At 32.6% G+C, this 18335-nt stretch overlaps 2 protein-coding genes across 4 annotated transcripts; one reads left to right on the top strand and one right to left on the bottom strand.

Annotated features, from left to right (window-relative positions):
* Positions 1 to 2892: 2892 nt before the first annotated feature.
* LOC17877208 lies at positions 2893 to 6547 on the bottom strand. Its single transcript, XM_006281476.2, has 4 exons — positions 5578 to 6547; positions 4864 to 5316; positions 4472 to 4531; positions 2893 to 4394 (listed from the first exon to the last, which is right to left on the bottom strand). The coding sequence occupies exons 1-4, from the start codon at positions 6545 to 6547 to the stop codon at positions 2950 to 2952; spliced, it is 2928 nt and encodes a 975-aa protein (XP_006281538.1). The 3' UTR covers positions 2893 to 2949.
* Positions 6548 to 14072: 7525 nt separating this feature from the next.
* Positions 14073 to 17071, top strand: LOC17875905 (transcription factor bHLH120). Of its 3 annotated transcripts, none has more exons than XM_023784649.1 (3): positions 14073 to 14437; positions 14547 to 14885; positions 16877 to 17071. In XM_023784649.1, the coding sequence occupies exons 1-3, from the start codon at positions 14258 to 14260 to the stop codon at positions 16943 to 16945; spliced, it is 588 nt and encodes a 195-aa protein (XP_023640417.1). In that variant the 5' UTR covers positions 14073 to 14257; the 3' UTR covers positions 16946 to 17071. The 3 variants fall into 3 exon arrangements, with proteins under 3 accessions (XP_023640417.1, XP_023640421.1, XP_006281128.1); XM_023784653.1 differs by lacking the exon at positions 16877 to 17071 and adding an exon at positions 16249 to 16336 and having other exon boundaries at positions 14076 to 14437; XM_006281066.2 differs by lacking the exon at positions 16877 to 17071 and adding an exon at positions 14972 to 15255 and having other exon boundaries at positions 14078 to 14437.
* The last annotated feature ends 1264 nt before the right edge of the window (positions 17072 to 18335 follow it).

The raw sequence follows: 18335 nt of genomic DNA, 5'->3' as shown, positions 1-18335 counted from the left end.
GGTCTAACTGTTTAAAAAGAGACAAAAAGTACTTGGTTTTAAAAAATTGGTCTTTATTTTTTGTTAAATCATATAGTTCATAAAAGTTAAATTTTGTTTAATTCATTCATCAGTTGAACTAGGTTTTTTCTAACTTTTCACCACGTTACGACATTTGGGGCTCTTTGTTGATGACACGTGTTATCCTTTATTTTTAATTAATTATTTTCATTTTTATTTCTAACTAAACATTTATGTCATTCTTATTTCCAAATAATCATATAATTAGGTAAAAATTAAAATAAAATTATTATGAGTAAAATTATTAATTGGGATCCAAAATTCATTTGTGTAAAGCAAAAGATATAACTAAAGTTATTTTCCTATAAATATAACTTAACATCTACTTCTGAATCCAATTTTTAATACCTAAAGTTCTTTTGCCAAAACAAAAACAGATTATTTTATAATAAAATTTCATATTGTATATATATATATATATATGATTTACAATCACATAATTAAAACATCTATTTTACATAACTTTTTACATTTTATTTAAATCCTATTACATTTTTATTACATTTTATGAATTAATGAACTTCACTAAAATCCTATTAAATTATAATATTTAATAAGGTATGAGTTATACACTAATATCATATCCAATCTACACTCTACACTAATATCATATTTAATCATTTTTTCTAAATAATAGTCTTTTTTCATAACAATATAAATATCTAATCCAAGTTAGATTTTCCTAGAGAGACCGAACATAAATTCGATTACTTAAGAGCATTTCATGATTGTTGTCATGTACATATAATAGACAGATATATTCGTTCATCTTCTTTGTTAATGTTGATGTAAACATGTGATGCCTTTTTAATATAAATTCATTTCTTTAGCTTTGATAGTTATGTCAATCTTTATGTTTGTTCTTAAATCGTTTCAATATTAATTTTATTCTTCAACAAATTCTACATAAAATAATTTTTAATATATAAAAAATGATCTCATCTACGTATATGTGAGCTTCTTTTCTAATCAATTAGAATGAAAAATATCAAACTTCTTTTTTTTTCAAATAATTTTCATCTGTTGATTTGGCTTTTGCTTTATCTTTGTAGAGTTTAAATAATTATAGATCAAAAGCCCTTATATCTCAGGTGAAATATTTTCTAAATTGAAAAAAATTTCTAAGTAAGGTCTATTAAAATCATATATCTTAGGTGAAATATGAGTTTTGTTTACTTTTAATATTAACAATGTACACACAAAAAATTAACATCAAGTTACAATTGCCTACTATATTATGTATGTGCTAATTTGTATCACTTTGTTTTGATCTCATTCGGTTTCATATTTTTCAAATATATATTTTATTTACTTTTATTGTTTATAATGTACACAAATATGTTTTATATTAACAATTACTTATAAACTACATATCTTAATGTAGTTTTCAATTTCTAATTAAAATTAATATTTCATATATAACCCACGCATCGCGTGGGCAACTTTCTAGTATACCATAAGAAAAAAGTAAATATTGAATTTCTTGATATTTATTGTGGTAAAAAAATATTGAAATTACAAGAAAGTAAATATTAAATTTCAAGAAAAAGTATCCTTCACTTATTGCCCAATGATATTTATCTAATATAATGTGGGACTTTTGGATTCTAATATTCATCTTACCGATTTCTCTCATCATGTGGCATGTCAATTTCTTTGAATCGTAATATATTATCTTATGTAAAATTTATTTCTCGTGATTATCTTCACTTCTCATAAAATTTGTCATGCTCATATGGTTTAGAGACGACATTTGGGTATTCGATCCGAGAATCAATAAATTATTTTCTTTCACCGAAAGAATTAGCATCCACGATACCTTCTTGTTTTTAAGGATACTGTCTATTGATGATATAGTGATGTTCTCCCTATCCCTTGATCCAGAAAAAAAAATCAAACAACATATTTGTGTATTTGTTTAATCATAATGAATAATGATGCAGAAAGTATTTAAGAGTTTCATTTATAAGATGTAACAAATATACGAAGAAAATACTTTAATTTGTTAGCGATAAAGTTTATGTTTGGAAAACAGGTTCACTTCAATTTTTCTTTTTTGAAATTGTGTTTAATTTATTGTAATTTTAGTTTAGTGGTTGTACTTGAATGTTTTCACTAAAATATAATTACACTTTTGTACTAATATAACTGATTTGCCATTAGTAAAAAAATTGTTAAAATTGTAATTTTTTTCCGGTAACTACTAAACTTAAACAACGAATATATCATAATATATAGGATCACGGATAACCCACAGAAAATTTCAGCTTATGTATCCAGTTATGTTTAAAAAGGTAATAACATTGGTGAAATATGAGACAGAATACCAAAGTATTGTATAAGATCTGACAGAAAAAAAATTAAAAAAATATTTGTGAGGGAAGAAAATACTAAATAGAGGTCAAATGTGGCGCAGGTGATTTGAGAGAGAGACAGAGAGATACGAGTCTGCCTCTGCCATTAGATGATAGAAAACAGCCGCCATTTTGTTTAGCCCAATGCCTGTTTCTCTCGACAAACTCACTTCTCATCAGTCATACAAAGTGTTTTTCTACAAAAATATTATATATATGTCGACGTCAGTTTTGCTACTATACGTATAAATTACTCCCACAAATGAAAATTGTACGATATAAGCTACTATTCATATCATCTCCAACGAATATATAACAATTATTATCCGCTGCTCATTACACTTAACTCATCAACTCTCCAAATATTTGAAACTAAAACGTTGTTACTGAAAGGTAATAATCCGATTGACTAACCTTTTGGGTCAAACAACTCTATGTCACTTGTACATCTAGGTTTATAGAACCTTCACGGCTTCACATGTGAACAAGACCGCTCCAAGAACAAGAAAAAATTGAAAAGCAAAAAAAGAGTAGACTAATACGACGATGTACTAGCAGACTGAACCTGGAGAAGGTGATGAAAGCAATCAGCTGCGGTCGGACGGTTCTCTTGGTTCGGTTCCAAACACTTCCCTTGAAGTTCTCTCAACATCTTTGGCACATTACTCAATCCACACGTCTTTATCATATAACCCACTCCCCACACATCAACTTTCACCGCATGCAAGCCTCTCTCCATCTCCGGTGCGTGTCTCCCACGCTCCTTCTCCTCCTCCTCCTCAACCGCCTTAGCTACAGGACGGTGCGGGTTAAGCTGCGGGGACTCAACAGCCGCGTCGAACCCGCAAACGAACCAATCCGTGTCAGTTGTTGTTGTGGTCGTCGCCGTGCTTCTCATAACATTATCCCATCCCATGTCACGATGCATGAACGAAAGATCGTGAAGGGCGACGAGCGCTTTAGTCACACACATCAGCGAGTCGATGAGCTGGTCAACGTTTCGTGGTTTAACTCTGATTCCACGTGGCTTAAAACTCAACGACAGATCTTTCTCGCGTGCCCTATCCAAATGCTCCGCGTGTGGAACTCTTTGGTCGAGAAAATCGTAGATTCCTTTCACACTCATCCATTTTCTCTTGCTTGAGTAATACTTAGTCACCGTGTGAGGCGTTACTTCTGTCACATAATCTCCATGATCGATTCTCTCAAAGTCGTTATAGCATAAAGGCCTCGTAGTCGTAGTAGTGCACCGATCCGCAAGCAACGGTAAAAGAGAAGCAAGACGGTAACAAGGAACCAACGCTTTGATTCTATCTGACGGTGATGATACGTTGAATGAATAAAGATCGGTGCAGGTCACTCGATCTTGTGATGATAGGCTTAAAGCGCAGAAAGTTACCGTGAACCCTATTGCGTGGTATCCAAGAATGTATGGAAGATCAGTGTACGACCAAAGAATCTTCTCGACCAATAGAGAAGAAGGATCAGTACCACCTTCTCGTACCTTATCAGCCTCTTCTCCTCTCCACAACCCAAATCCTTTTATGTATCCCATCACGTTTGGCCACTGATCTTGTACGTTTTCAACCCAAAACGACGAATCTGGTTTACGCAAAACCACCATTTCACAAAACTTTGAAACCATCCGGTTAACGCAGTCGTCCCAAAGTGGGATCAGCGAGTCTTTGCTTGAGATAACGAATCCATTATTAGGGTTTAAGCGGGACATTATGGGGGCGACGATATCGTATGTGATTGCTCTACAATCTAGTAGCTCGGTGGAGGAGGTGGAGAAGAAGAGTTCTTTTCCCGGTGGCAAGTCTTTGTATACGTCTGGCCGGAGAGGAAACCGGAGATTTTCTGGCGGTGGTTCTTGAAGATACCGTGCAAGGTCAAATAAACTCGGAAGACTTCCAGCTGGTACACGCAATTTACTCAAGCAATGCTCTGATGGGTCTTGGAGCTCCAGTGTTGATATTGCTGTACTAGCAGTAGTTCACATGTTAAATAATCTAAATAATGCGATATTAAGCTATAGGATACCGAAATGTACTTACATTTATAAATGGGTTCTGCGAGTTGAAGCTGTGCTCGTTCAAACAAACCTGCTACAGTAACTAAAAAACATATTATAAGCTTAGAGAGATACATTGATTATTCTCTTTAATTTCGCATATTTATCACTAAAGGTTTATTATATTGATCCAATAAACTTGCCACATAAACAAGAAAAAATAAATTCATAGAATTAAGAGTTGTATTGTTTAGCTCTTTAATTTTGTATATTTATCGCAAATTGTTTTAACTTTTACATTTTCTCGCTCAAAATAAAACAGCAGAAAATTTTGCATAAATTAAGTACTTTTTAAAAGAGGTTTCCACATTAATTTGCTAGCCAATATAGTAGTATTATTTTATCACTAAACAAACGTATATATATATGTGTTACCTGGAGGTGAAGGAACAGATGATGAAGTTGACCTTTGTCTTCCAAAGACTTTAAGATGTTGACCAGAAATAAATCTATCCAAAGAAAACCCCTTGAGAGGTCCATCTTCGAATGATTCCATTGTACAAGCCACCATGGAGTCGTCCAAGTATGTGAGCTCGTCTGCATTCAAGAAACTCGAGCCACTAACCCTAATTCTCCCATAATCAATCTCTCCTTCTTCACCCCACAAGTTAACCGATTCCTCCCAAGTTAACCTTATTTTCCCAATACGGCGAAGATCTTTTACCGAGGATGACGAAGAAGAAGAAGACGGGATCATCTCGGAAGAAGGATTCATGTATAGTGATTTATTAGAGAATAAACCTGATCCTCTAGCAATGTTGTGTGAATACGGATTATATTGAGGATTATCATCTCCAACTATTGTTACTGCTAATCTCTTTGCTCTTCCTACAAAGTATACATCATTAGTATTTACTGAAAACATAATTTGATAGAAAAAGAGAAAGAAACAAAAAAATCTTTACACAATTTCATGTTCCTTCAATTCTAATCTATAAAACCAATAAACGATCGTGCCAAACATAGTCCAAAATAACGCAGTATGGCACAATGTGACTATTTAATAATAATGCACTTTAGACAAGTCAATGAATACTAAAATAAATAAATAAACATGTTATGGAAGTAAAAAAGTAAAAAAAAAATTACCAATGGAAGAGATCATAGGGTTATTTTCAGTATCATATTCGTCTCTTGAAGTCATCATGAGTGGAGGATGAGGAGGAGGTAGTGCCTCAACAGACGGAGGAGTTGAGGTAAAAGCCGACGGAGCTCCTCCCCGGTTGATAGTCGGAGCTCTGACACGTGGACCCATGAAAAGAGCCAATTCTTGATAGACTTCTTCGTCAAAAGACGCGGGAAGACGATGTTGCTTCCTCTCGTAAGGAGAGAGCCTGAAGTAACTCTTACCGTATTTTTCTTTCTCTCCGCATTTTTCCCACTCGTACACTTTCCTGAACTCACCAAGCATGTTGTCCCATTTCGTACCGGCGATTTTTGAGTCTCGGTTTATGCCGTGTCGGTTTAGGAACTCGGCTACTTCCCTGTCTTTTTCCGCTCGTGTTTTCCCTCTTCCTTCGCCTGACCCGGATCCGGATCCGGACCCGGTTGCTTGGTTTTGGTACTGGACTTTCCAGGCTCTTGCCAGCCAGAGCATCTCGTTTGGTTTCCACACGGGGCTCACGTACTTCCCTTTTCTGAATTTATGTTGAAACGACTCCGTTTCGGCTTGTTGTTGTTTCTCGCTGTTTGTTGCTTCTTGATCCGGCGGTGAAGATCCGGCTGTTTCGGTGGAAGAAGCTGTTACAACGGCGGTGGAAGGTGTCGGTGATGAGGAGATTGTGGAGGCCGTTGGGACAGTGGAAGGAGATGGTAAGGCTTTCCATTGAGGAGGAGAGAGACCACCGGAAGTGCCAAAACGTGGACGTTTGGGGATGGCCGGAGCTCCGGGAGAAGAGACGGTGGGTATGAAGATCGGAGAAGGGAGGAAAGATTGGTGGTGGTGGTGGTGCTGGAGGAGTGATGGGTTTGGTGCTTGGTGATCGAGTGAAGAATCTTTAGGTGAGGAGATTTGATTCGGTGATGGTTTTGTAGCATCTCCTTTTGTTGTCTCACCCATTTCAAGAAGCACTCAAATTAAAGAGGAAATTAAAAATTCCCCAAAATGAGTTTTTAATATTAAAAAGACAAAACAAAACCAAACCAAAAAAAAAAATAGAGAGAAGGGGAACAAGAAGAACTAGAGAGACGATGTGTTTGATCTTTTGAGACTCAAGCTAGTTAGCTTCTCTTGTTTCTTGGGGTTTATGAAGAGTGAAGACTATTAGGGTTTTTAGCTTTTTGAGGTTTTGCTTTTTGCAGAATAATGAAAACGAGTACTATCTATCTCTTTACAAGTATAGAAGAAGTAATCTGAATACAGAAAATATTTCCAAGTTTTATTAAGTATACTAATTTAAGCCTCTTTAGGTGGCAGTGGCTTTCGTTGTAAATGTAATTGTGAATATTTTTTTTTCTGGTTGCAAAAGCTAAACAATCGGATTAGCAAAGAAAGAACTGTGAAATAGTTAGAAGAACAAAAAAAATTAGGGATAACAAATAGAACATCATACATTATATTATGATTGATAGGTAAAGAATTGCTAAGAACTTCATACATTCTGATTAAAAGGTAAAGAATTGCTAATTCATTCTCATATATTTAGTAGTTTTGTCAAAAATTATAAATACGGTATTTAATTAGCACAAAGGTTTTTCATTAGCGCTTTCAAATAATGTTTTGTATTTACGTGATTAGATCACAAAAACATAAGAATATAAAGGAATTTATGTAACACATTATCCTTTTTCTTTTTAATATCTGGACTTATGTTTTGGAAATTTAAGTTAAAACGGACATTCGATTGAAAAGGTACTCTCTTTGGTAATCAAAGAGGTTAATAAATTATAAAGGTTAGTCTTTGTGTAAGAAGATGTATGAGTTTGAGTCCAACACTTCATAGTTATTAAGAAAAGAAGAAGCTGGATTGGTATTGGTCCTAATTAAATACGTTTTGTTTTTAAAGAATGAAATTTATGAAAAAAATTTGTTTGAACATTCTCAATTTTTTATTACATAAATACGGATTTTTCTTTTTTTGGTCAAAAATCTGGATTTTTCTTGTTAGTCAAAATTGACAATAAATAATATTTTTACAAATTATTGCATCTACCACCATCTAATGTTTTTTCTACATTCCATATGCAAAGAATATTTTATACTAATAAAAAAAATAAAAAATTATACTAATATTTCTATTGTGAGTGTTGAATGTAGAATGTCCACACCATATAATATTCTTTGTATATAGAATGTAGTGTATTTTTTTTCTTATATCGAAGTTATTTATACAAAATACCAAAATGCAAATGATAACCCTAGTTTCCATACACATGCATAGGTTTTACAAGAATTTGAATATTGTATGGTGATTTACAGTCATTAACCAACAAAAGAAAATGTAATTTGAATAAAGAAAGAGATGCCTGTGGAACCTGGCAAATGAATAAAGCGCATCAGTTTAGAGCTAATAATATACACTTACACATACACATATATATTTAACGTTGATGTCTGATTTTGACAACTAGAAAAAGGCAAGAGACTCCCATCATTGTCCATTTGTCCTTAAGACTGCAAACGCGGCGTAACAATTATTCATTTCTTTGCTCTTATTATTGTTTTTCGTTTTTACATTTTTACTGTTCTGTTCATGCAATTTTCTCAATAGTTTCTTAATTTTTGTTAAAATTTTGGATAATTTGTTTGTTTTAACTTTTAAGTCAAAAATTAGAAAAAAAATAAAAAAATAAATAGCCAAGGAAAAAAGGGACTAAGAGTGTGTGTTTTGTGCGATAAAAGGGAGAGAGGGAAGAGATGTGGACACATCGGTTCCATGCTTCTGCTCCATTGACTCTCATGCCAGTTTTGCCTTTTCCGAGCTCTTTTGTTTTTTATTTTTAATAACTTAATTGTTTAATATCAAATTCTAGTACAATATAGGCTTATAGCATTACTAGAAATACTTGAGGTATTCAATATATTTTTTACTAGAAGTAGTTAAAACATGTATTCTTTTTACCTTATATTGTGTTGTCCAGCTCAACCCCACTTACCAAAAGCAAAGTAAGCAAGCTTAGTTCAACTTACTCAATAATGTACAACTACAAACTGTTTAATTCAATTTTAAAAAAAAATCAAACAAACACTCAATATTGTGTCATTTGGTAATTTAATGAGACACTAAAATGTTTCATAAATAAATTATTGAGAATAAATTTTGTATCATACATATAGATCCCAAATTGTTATAATGTTTTGTAATACATGTAAGCTTATCAATATTTTTTTTATAACTTGCATATAATAATGCCTTGAGAGGAAATGTAACGGATGAAAAAAGTTAGAAGTAGGATGTCTTAAATTTCATAAACCGTTAAAAACACAGAAAGACAAGTGAAAAAAAATGATGGGCACGATCACCAAACCATTACAAACTCATCTCTCTCTCTCTCTCTTTGCTATATATCTCCAAAATTTAAAAATTTTAAAACCCTAGTCTCTCTCTCTCTCTCTCACTCTCTGCCTATATAACCTTTTCTCTCTCTCTAGGTCGGCTGCTGCTCACCTAATCAACAGACCATACACAAACACACTCTCTCTCTCTCACACTTTCTTGTCATGAACATTTTTAATTTGTTATATGCATGAAATTAATTTATTGTTGCCCTAAAAGGGCACATACACATGCTCATGCCTCATCAATGGAGGTAAAAATTAGCTTTTCTTGTTCTCACATTTATAGAAATAATGTGTCTTTGTTTCCACAACTATTTATAGAGAGGCATCACTTTCTAATTAGTTCTATCCTATCTTCTCAAACCTCGATAGCTGATGATACTTTTCTCTTTTTTTTTTTTGGTCTACAGATAGCTGGTGCGATACTAGATAGTTGATTGATACCAAAACAACATTATTACTTTGGGTTTTAGTCTTATTATTCTTAGACATGTATTGTAATCGGCATCTTAGAAAAGTAACAAAGTGCATCAAAAAAAGAGAAGAAAAAGTGAGGGGAGAAAATCTATATGGCTGCTTTATGGAGAATATTTAATCATGAGTATATTATATGCATGCTTATAATGTGATAACATTAATAGCTATACTTTGCTTTGCCTCGCGCGTATGGGATGAAAATTATCATAGGCATTTTGGGATTCAGTAATTTACAGAAAAAAATGGTACAAGAAAATACAAGTGGTACTTTGAATCACTCTTCGGCATGAGCACAAAACCTTACACTTCACTATCATACTAGACTGTATCTCCAACACATGTTGTAACAAAATGATATGAAGATGTTCCTTGATATATACATACTCTTGTACTTTTTACCTTTCCCTTCTCCATTAGTCTTTTATTATTAGAGTTTTAATTGAGGCTTCTTTCACATCACTTTTCTCACAACATTTCTCCATGCTCATCATAAATATTATCTTCTTGAAATGCATGTCACTCTAACTCTATGGTACATCTTTTTAAAGTCGTGTTAGCCATATTAAACTTCAAGACTTGATTTTCCATATGAAAGTCAATTTTGCATTTCTTCACATTAAATATAGCACTTGCGGTGGCTAGAAAAGGTGTACTAAGAATGAGAGAGTCATGGTGCTCCATATCTAGCCCTACCAAAAAAGAAAAAATGGTGTGGCTCCTCATATAGCTATATAACACAACGACGCCATTTTAGTAGTAATTGTATCTTCAATAAATCCCAGTTTGTTTTTCATCTTTGAAAGTTTAGGTCATTAGCGTAGACTTAGGCTCACCAGTACGAAATTGAATGTAGGTGACGCATGTAGATGATATATACAGCAAACAAAGTATAAAGTCCTTGCTATTGTCTGTCGAATTTGAAGTTCATCCGTTTATAATCACAAAAAAGACTTGACTAAATTTATAAGTTTGCAGGTTGTGGTTTAAAATATATATTTTGGACTAACTCAGATTCCTATACTACATATATACATAAAACGTTATTTATTTATTTTTTATTAATCGAAAATTCCACCACAGTGCTGTTTAGAAAAGATTAACATATCAAGAATATTTATGGTAACAGTACAAATGTTAATCAGAACAGTAGAAAATATTAGGATGTCCCCAACAATAACAATGTAGGCGAAGGGTTTTTGTAGCGTAGTGTCAAATTTTTGGGTCAACCGTGTAAAATAGTGTAGCAGCTATGTCGATTGGTTCACATAATATTTATTTTATCTATTTTGGGCCTGAGAAATTACGGGCCTCTAATTATGGGTTGGTCTACTCTGTAACTAGGTTGTCCAATTCTGCTAACCAATCTGAAAACTTAATACATAATTTGAAACTTGTGAAAGATTAAGATGGACTCCTAAAAGATTAATAGTTTACCAACTCCTCCTACACTTTTAGTAACACTTCATCTTGAATTCACGTAATAAATTTGAGTAGTTCCACAAAGATGGTTCCCATCCGCGAATGATCAACGATCGTTCAACAGACGGTCCAACTTGGATCAAGCATCAAAAAAGTCTAGCTTGTTTATGATATACATCTTGACATGTTTCCAAATTTGGAGGATCGCAAATATTCGAAATTTTAGAGTTGAAAAAGACTAAAACAAGTTATAAAAAGTTTTTTTAAATCTCTTGGACTATAGTTTTGTTTTGAGTCATGCCTTGATGATCGTATATATCTCCATTGCATGTTTGTGTGCATGTACGTAGTCTTTTATACATTCATTGGAATGTGTCAATGTCATGGATCTAACCATAACTCCATGAAGTGTCAGTTCCATCATCTCATCAATTTGCTCACCGTTCATACACCAAGGTTCGCTTTTTGAAAATCAAGTGCCTAAATTACATCATATAGTCCTCCAACTCGTTTAAAATAGTTTACCTAACTTAGTTAACCATATAAATATAAAGACAAACTTTCACAGGAAAAAACTCATAGCTACACAATTATATTAGAAGCTCTTCTTCTTCTTTTTTTTTTTTTTTTTTTTTTTATTTTGTTTCTAACAGAAGCTCTTCTTTTAAAGTCAAACCGTTGACTATATAATATACGACTAGTGGATTGGATTCTTAAGAGAATATATATTTGGTAAAATCGTACACCACCAAATACATTCGCAAGCTGACCAAAGTACAAGCGGGTCTTCTTTGGTAGTACATGCGGATTATGATATGTATGCCAACTAATCAGCATCATCAATAATTATATGGCGGCCCGCCAAACCTCACACTCCCACATTTAACTTTAGGTCAACTTTTCTAAAGCTAGACTCAGACATAAGTAAAACTAAGATTACAACTTTGTAATAAAAATAGTTAGAAATTTGGTTTTCTTCCACTATGTATGATTAAGTAAGCTGTCTTAAATCGTGACCTCGATAATTAGACTTCCTTTATGTGAATTCGTACTTCCTAATTAAACTTTAAATATCAGGATATGTGTGTGAACAATTAAACAAATACTAGTTTTACCAAACTTTTTCGTATAAATAAATATCAGAAATTCAGAATATGTGTTCAAATTGGGATCCGGCGTAAACAGATCTTCGTTTCTTAGTTTTGTCATCCACTTGAATTAAGTTAGAATTTGTAAATGGAAAAAAATATGCGGTCTTTTTGGGTAAAGGGGCTTTTGGAATTTATGTTTTTTTTTTCTTGTTTATTTGGTTTTGAGATACTGGTCAGAAAATAATTTAATCACGCATCACCAACTAAGTATTTATCTAATTAGGCTATCTTTATTGGAACATAATCCGATTTGAAGATCATGAATTCGTTGGACAGCATCTCTCTGTACTGAACCATTAACTAACAATAATTAAATCAAAAGTATATTAGGGAGATCTCAACCACTCAATCAACCGTATCTCTATTTGCTAAATAATTAAAGATGTCTTTAAATAGGAATTTTTAGTCTAAGAAAAGTATTCAACTGAAAAATGTATATATAAACGCAATCATGCGATATTGTATATGTGATCCAAATTATCTTATCTATGCTATGTAAGTATTACATAAAACATGATTTGTTCTGTACTCAACTATTTTTTCACATTATTTACGGTTTCATAAAGTGTAATCTATCATCATAAAATTACATATTGTTATTTACATGTTGATATTAATATGAACTATCTACAAAACTACATACATAGTTTTTAAAATGTACATTGAATTGATACATAATTTGTGTTATATTTTTAGTTTTTTACCCACTTTTTAGCAACACCTTTTTGCTAACAGTTATCATTTACCTAAACAATCTATTTTACTACTTAAATACCTCTATGGTTACTTATTAAGTATTAACCAGTAAGGTCCACTGACTCCAGTCCATATCACTCAACCTTCTACTTATAGTTTAATTATCTTTATTATAAAATTTGTCTTCCTTGACGGCAGTTTTACTGTTTACTTTATAATAATTTTAACTAAATATAATTTAGTCATACTACTGCCAGCAAATTAATTAAATTTATAACCAAATTTGTGTACAAATATATACAATAGCATTACATTATAATAAACTCGAAAGTTGTAAATCTAATGTCTATACGATTACAATATGGATACCACATATATAAATGCTTAGACTGCGTTCGAAAGCTCGGCAAACATATTGTTCATCGATACTATAAACATGGTCACAGTACATGTTTACATGTTGGGTGTGAAACACGTTCCGGAGCATGGCTCCTTTGTTGCCACCATAAATTTTGATTGGGCCAAAACTAATAGAAACCACACATAATTCTTTTCTTGTGATTTTGTTTATGATTGTTGTGATTTTGTGTTTTTTTTGTCAACAAGATTACTCATAATTCAACGACAAACTTTCTAATTTAAGCAACCTCTTTATCTGCTAATTAGCTGTCTGTTCATCCATTATCACAATACACAAATCCACATCTTTTGATCAAGTAGTCATCTTTTGATGGAGAGCATAAAACATTCATTCATAACAAATTTTTCACCGTGATCATTAAAAACAAAATGCACCATTAGTCATCTTCAACTCACATACAATATTAGAATTAGAACGAAACATAAATATACACGATATATAAATCATATAGCTCATGCATTAAAAAAAATTCAGTATAATGTGTATCTATCATGTAATTAACTAGAATGTAAATTGATTTATTCGACGATTTTATATATCATTAATATGTAATATATCTGTTGCAACATGTGGTTGGGTATAGAACAAGTCCAAATATCTATGATTTTCAGGATATACAGATCCAAACTATAACTATTTGGTTGGATTCATATACGTGGATTCTTACTATCCGTTGTCTGCCCAAATATCAAAATAATATGCAATACATATTTCATAGACATATCAATATCTCTTCTAGAAATAAATTGTGTTAAGAAAAAGCAAAAAAAAAAAAAAAAAAAAAAAAATTGACACTGGCTAGTTTGCAATGATACATACAAAGCATAAAGTTTTGTCACGTGTAACGGTGTAAGAACTAATGGAACTATTACAGCAAACCAAAAATATTTGACTAATTAAAGAAGAGAACACCTCCCGAGGCTGCATTATTTTTGTAAGTCTTCTTTGTTTTTTTCTTTCTTCAAGGAAACATGATTAAAGAAGAATACAGATCCAATTATTTAAGGGAAGTCTCTCCTATAAGACCTAACAAGTTTCATTATAAAAACAAGAGAAAATTAAACACTGTTACTGCTGAGATCTGCCATAGCTAAATCAGCTCAACCCATGGATCCTTGTAATAATCCTAAGAAAACAAGGCACCAGATCAGTCATATACCTCACGTTGGAGATGAAACGAAGAAGGAGAAGAAGCTTCTCCACCGCAACATCGAGCGACAAAGAAGACAAGAAATGGCCATCCTTTTCGCCTCTCTTCGTAGTCATCTACCTCTGAAGTACATCAAGGTTCATATATTTTACTCAAAGAAGTCTCAATCTCCTTATCAAGAACCCTTTTGATGGGATATTTTTGTTCTCTCTAGGGTTTTAGTTTTCTCAGGCTCTTTCTTGGCAGGGAAAGAGAGCGATGTCAGATCATGTGAACGGAGCAGTAGCTTTCATCAAGGACACGCAAACAAGGATACAAGAACTCTCGGCAAGAAGAGATGAGCTAAAGAGAGAGATTAGTGACCATACTAGTCAAACTAGATCCGGATCTGGGTCAAGTAGATCGGAACCAGCTAGTGTCATGGTGCAACCATGCGTGAGTGGATTCGAGGTAGTGGTGAGCAGCTCAGCATCAGGTCTCCCGCTCTCAAGGGTTCTTGAAGTTCTTCACGAGCAAGGACTTGAAGTCATTAGCTCTTTAACCGCACGAGTCAATGAAAGGCTTATGTACACTATTCAAGTCGAGGTACGTTACATATATACAGCTTATGTGTTTCGTGAATAACTATGTTTATGTATATATATATCTATATATATGACATATATTCACAGGTAAATAGCTTTGGTTGCTGCGACTTAGCTTGGTTGCAGCAGAAGCTAATTGAGGAATTAGTACTTCCCACGACCAGGCACTAACATTTGTCAGAAGAGTCTGCTCACTGAATGATGTTTATTTTTGTCCTAATCTCTTTATTCTAGTGTCCCTAAGCTAAGGCTGTGTTCTTTTTGGTCCTTCTGATCTAGCTAGTTGGAGTGAATATTTTTGTGTAATGATGATCTGTTTGGTTAGATTGACTATAGCAAATTCTTAACTTTGGTTCATGCTTCTTTATATATGAGTGTGGAGAGTTCTTTGACTAAAAGGAACTATTGGAGTGCATCAACAAAACAAAAACATATTGATGCATGCGTCTGATTTCTTAAGACATTTTTGAATATGTCATCAAATCGATAAGGAAACATTGAAGTATCCGGGAACGGATGATATAGGAAAAGACTATAAAGGCTTCTCTGGACTCTGATATATGCATGAACTAGTTATTATATCTTATGTTGAATGGTAGCTTCTCTGATGTTGAATGGTAGCTTCTCTAGTGCTGGTATAGTGGAGCAGCTGCCATTCAACATTAGTGGATCTCTTGTGAGTTTTAAGTTCGTACGACATTGCCACCTAGCTAGGAATAAAATCTACATTACTAAAGAAACTTTGATTTGATATTTGACGGTAGTACTAGTACATAATATGGCATTATACATTCGCATCCACTATTTAATTCATGGCAAAAAAATAATAAGGACATATATAATAATGTATAGGAAGAATAAATCAACTCATTTAATTCATGGCAAACCAAATAATAATTAGCAAGAGTACGTACAAGTATCGATTAAGCAATTTTATTTAGGCATTTATCTTTCTTTTTTAAAATTTATTTAGGCATTTATCATAGATTAGAACACTTTTGCATCATAGAACTTGGATTAACAACACCTCACTTAATTTCCACAAGTCCGAAAGGATTAAACTACCCCTCTTGGGAATATATAGTCCTCTCTTCCGAACTCGATGATTTGTTTTTTGTCAGTATTTGAAAACTGTAAATTATATTATGAAAACATTGTATACCTGTTTTATATAAACAAATCAGACTTATTTTCGTTAGCTGTTTAATTTTTAAAATTCTAAATAATTAAGATATATCTTATTCGTGGACATTTTTTAACACTTTTGCATCATGAAATAGGAAGAGATATATGTCTAGTTAGGATTTCAACTCACGGTTTTGCAAGTTTTATAACGTATTTATAACTTTTGTTTCTTTTGCCAGATAGCACAATGAAACAATAACATGTAATACGAAAACTACGTACATGACTCATATAAGAGTTGAATAAATGAGGACAAAGTCGCCAAAAGATTATCACTTCACTCTTATTCATTTGGTCGACCAAGAAATAAATTATAAGGTTTCTACTATCTAGTTATGGCATTTTTCTACTTGTCTCACACAAAATCATCTAACAATAGTTATATTATTCGATCAAAATAGTAAAACCTGCCGTCAAGGACGACATATATAATAATTGGGGAGGGATATGCTAAATGGATAGGATAAGTGAAGTGGGGATGGACATAGTTAAAAAGAGATATTAGACAGCTCAGGCAATTTCGGAACAAGGTGGGAGAGGAGAGACAAGAAAGATCCTCATTTCAAATAGATTGATGGAAACCAGCTGTTTCATTTGTGTCCCAAAAATATCCCAGACTCATTGGTTCCTCATGGATCCCACTGTCTCTCAAATTATTTCGAGCATGTGCTTTGATGTCACATTTTTATTTTTTGTATGGTAAATTATTCATTAGAAAACCTCAAGTCACGAACGTTTTATTCTTTGTTTTCTTTTTTAAGTAAGCAAAACACTTTTTGATAATCTCACAATGTTTTTCTTGTCAAGATAAATAGGAGAGCTGCCGTCAAGGAAGATGGATTAAATATTATGGAGAAACTTAAACAATTGCTGTGACTTGTGATTCGTTTTTGTGATATTTTCTCGAGTGAACCTCTTTTGATTTTCATGATCCTAGCAAATATCACTTTTAGTAGTTTGAGAAGCGAACAAAAGATATGATAATGAGAGCTTTCTCGAGTATTGGGAAAACACATATTTGATATCTCGGAGATACGAACCCATCAAGGGTCATTCCATAAAGTCACGATCCACAAGAATATCATCAATCAATGAACTTCTTCTTTGTAATATGAGATGTCTCCTATATAACAATAGGAAGATATACACAAATACCAGTTGTCCTTTTAACTCGATCTCGGAGATACGAGATCTCTTAATTCAACGAAATAGTGAAAATCATTCAGACGGACTAGATGAAAAAGTGAACGGAATTTGTTTAGGAATTGAGAAATAAAAAAAAAATTGAAAATTTGTTGACTTTTATTCTCTTTTTTCAGTTGAAAATATACACAAATATCATTTGTCTTTTTAACTCGATCTCGTATCTTCGAGATCTCCTAATAATATTAGCTTTTGTTTTGATTTTGGTTGCTTTGAAGATAATAATCTATTTTTATTACAAGTTCAGTTTACAACCATATATAGTGAAACCTTTTGGTCTTTAAACCCATAGTTTGTAGCTTTCTTTTGATAATAATTCACTGAACTACATTTGTTGTGAAATTATTAATCATATCTCATCTGACAAAAATATTTATTACATTTTTTTGTGCCTATTTTAGTTAGTTTGATTTGGTAAAAGTTCATCATCATGAACATATATCGTTGTATATGTCTTCCACAAATTTCATTTATAAATATTTTAGTTTTGTGATACCAAAACAAGTAACCTATATATATATAACAAAGATCGCACATGTATATATTCTACTATTATATTGGAATCTCAACAAACCTTCACTTGCGTTACTGGTACAAACTCATTATGCTATAGTTTTTAGAAAACATGTCAGTTTAATAATACCCAATATATTGACTTTTAAAAAGCTAGAAAATACTTAGCTGTTCCACATCAATGAAAAAGTCGTACTTTTATTCTATAAAATGAAAATGTAAAGCAGATTGAAGCTACAAAAATATGTATCAAAAAAAAAAGAATCCATTTATGTATGTGCAGCTCAATGAGCTAGTTTAATATACCCTTACATGTATATATATTGGTATTATCAAAAAAAATTCGTTGGTTTTTCATATACCAAAAATCAGCATAACGCTACCAACTTTTTTTTTCTTTTCTGAAGCTATCAACGTCGAACAACACCATTATTTAACCTTTCGGTATGTGGCCTCTCGACACCATCAACGATTTTTTTTTTTTTGTGGGTTAATTTTGAAACTTATTAAATAAATAGGATAGCATATATATTAAAAAGTACTAACTCAG

The sequence above is a fragment of the Capsella rubella genome, unplaced genomic scaffold (assembly GCF_000375325.1).
Source record: "Capsella rubella cultivar Monte Gargano unplaced genomic scaffold, Caprub1_0 scaffold_8, whole genome shotgun sequence".
NCBI lineage: Eukaryota > Viridiplantae > Streptophyta > Magnoliopsida > Brassicales > Brassicaceae > Capsella > Capsella rubella.
This window is presented reverse-complemented; position numbering and strand designations above follow the sequence as displayed.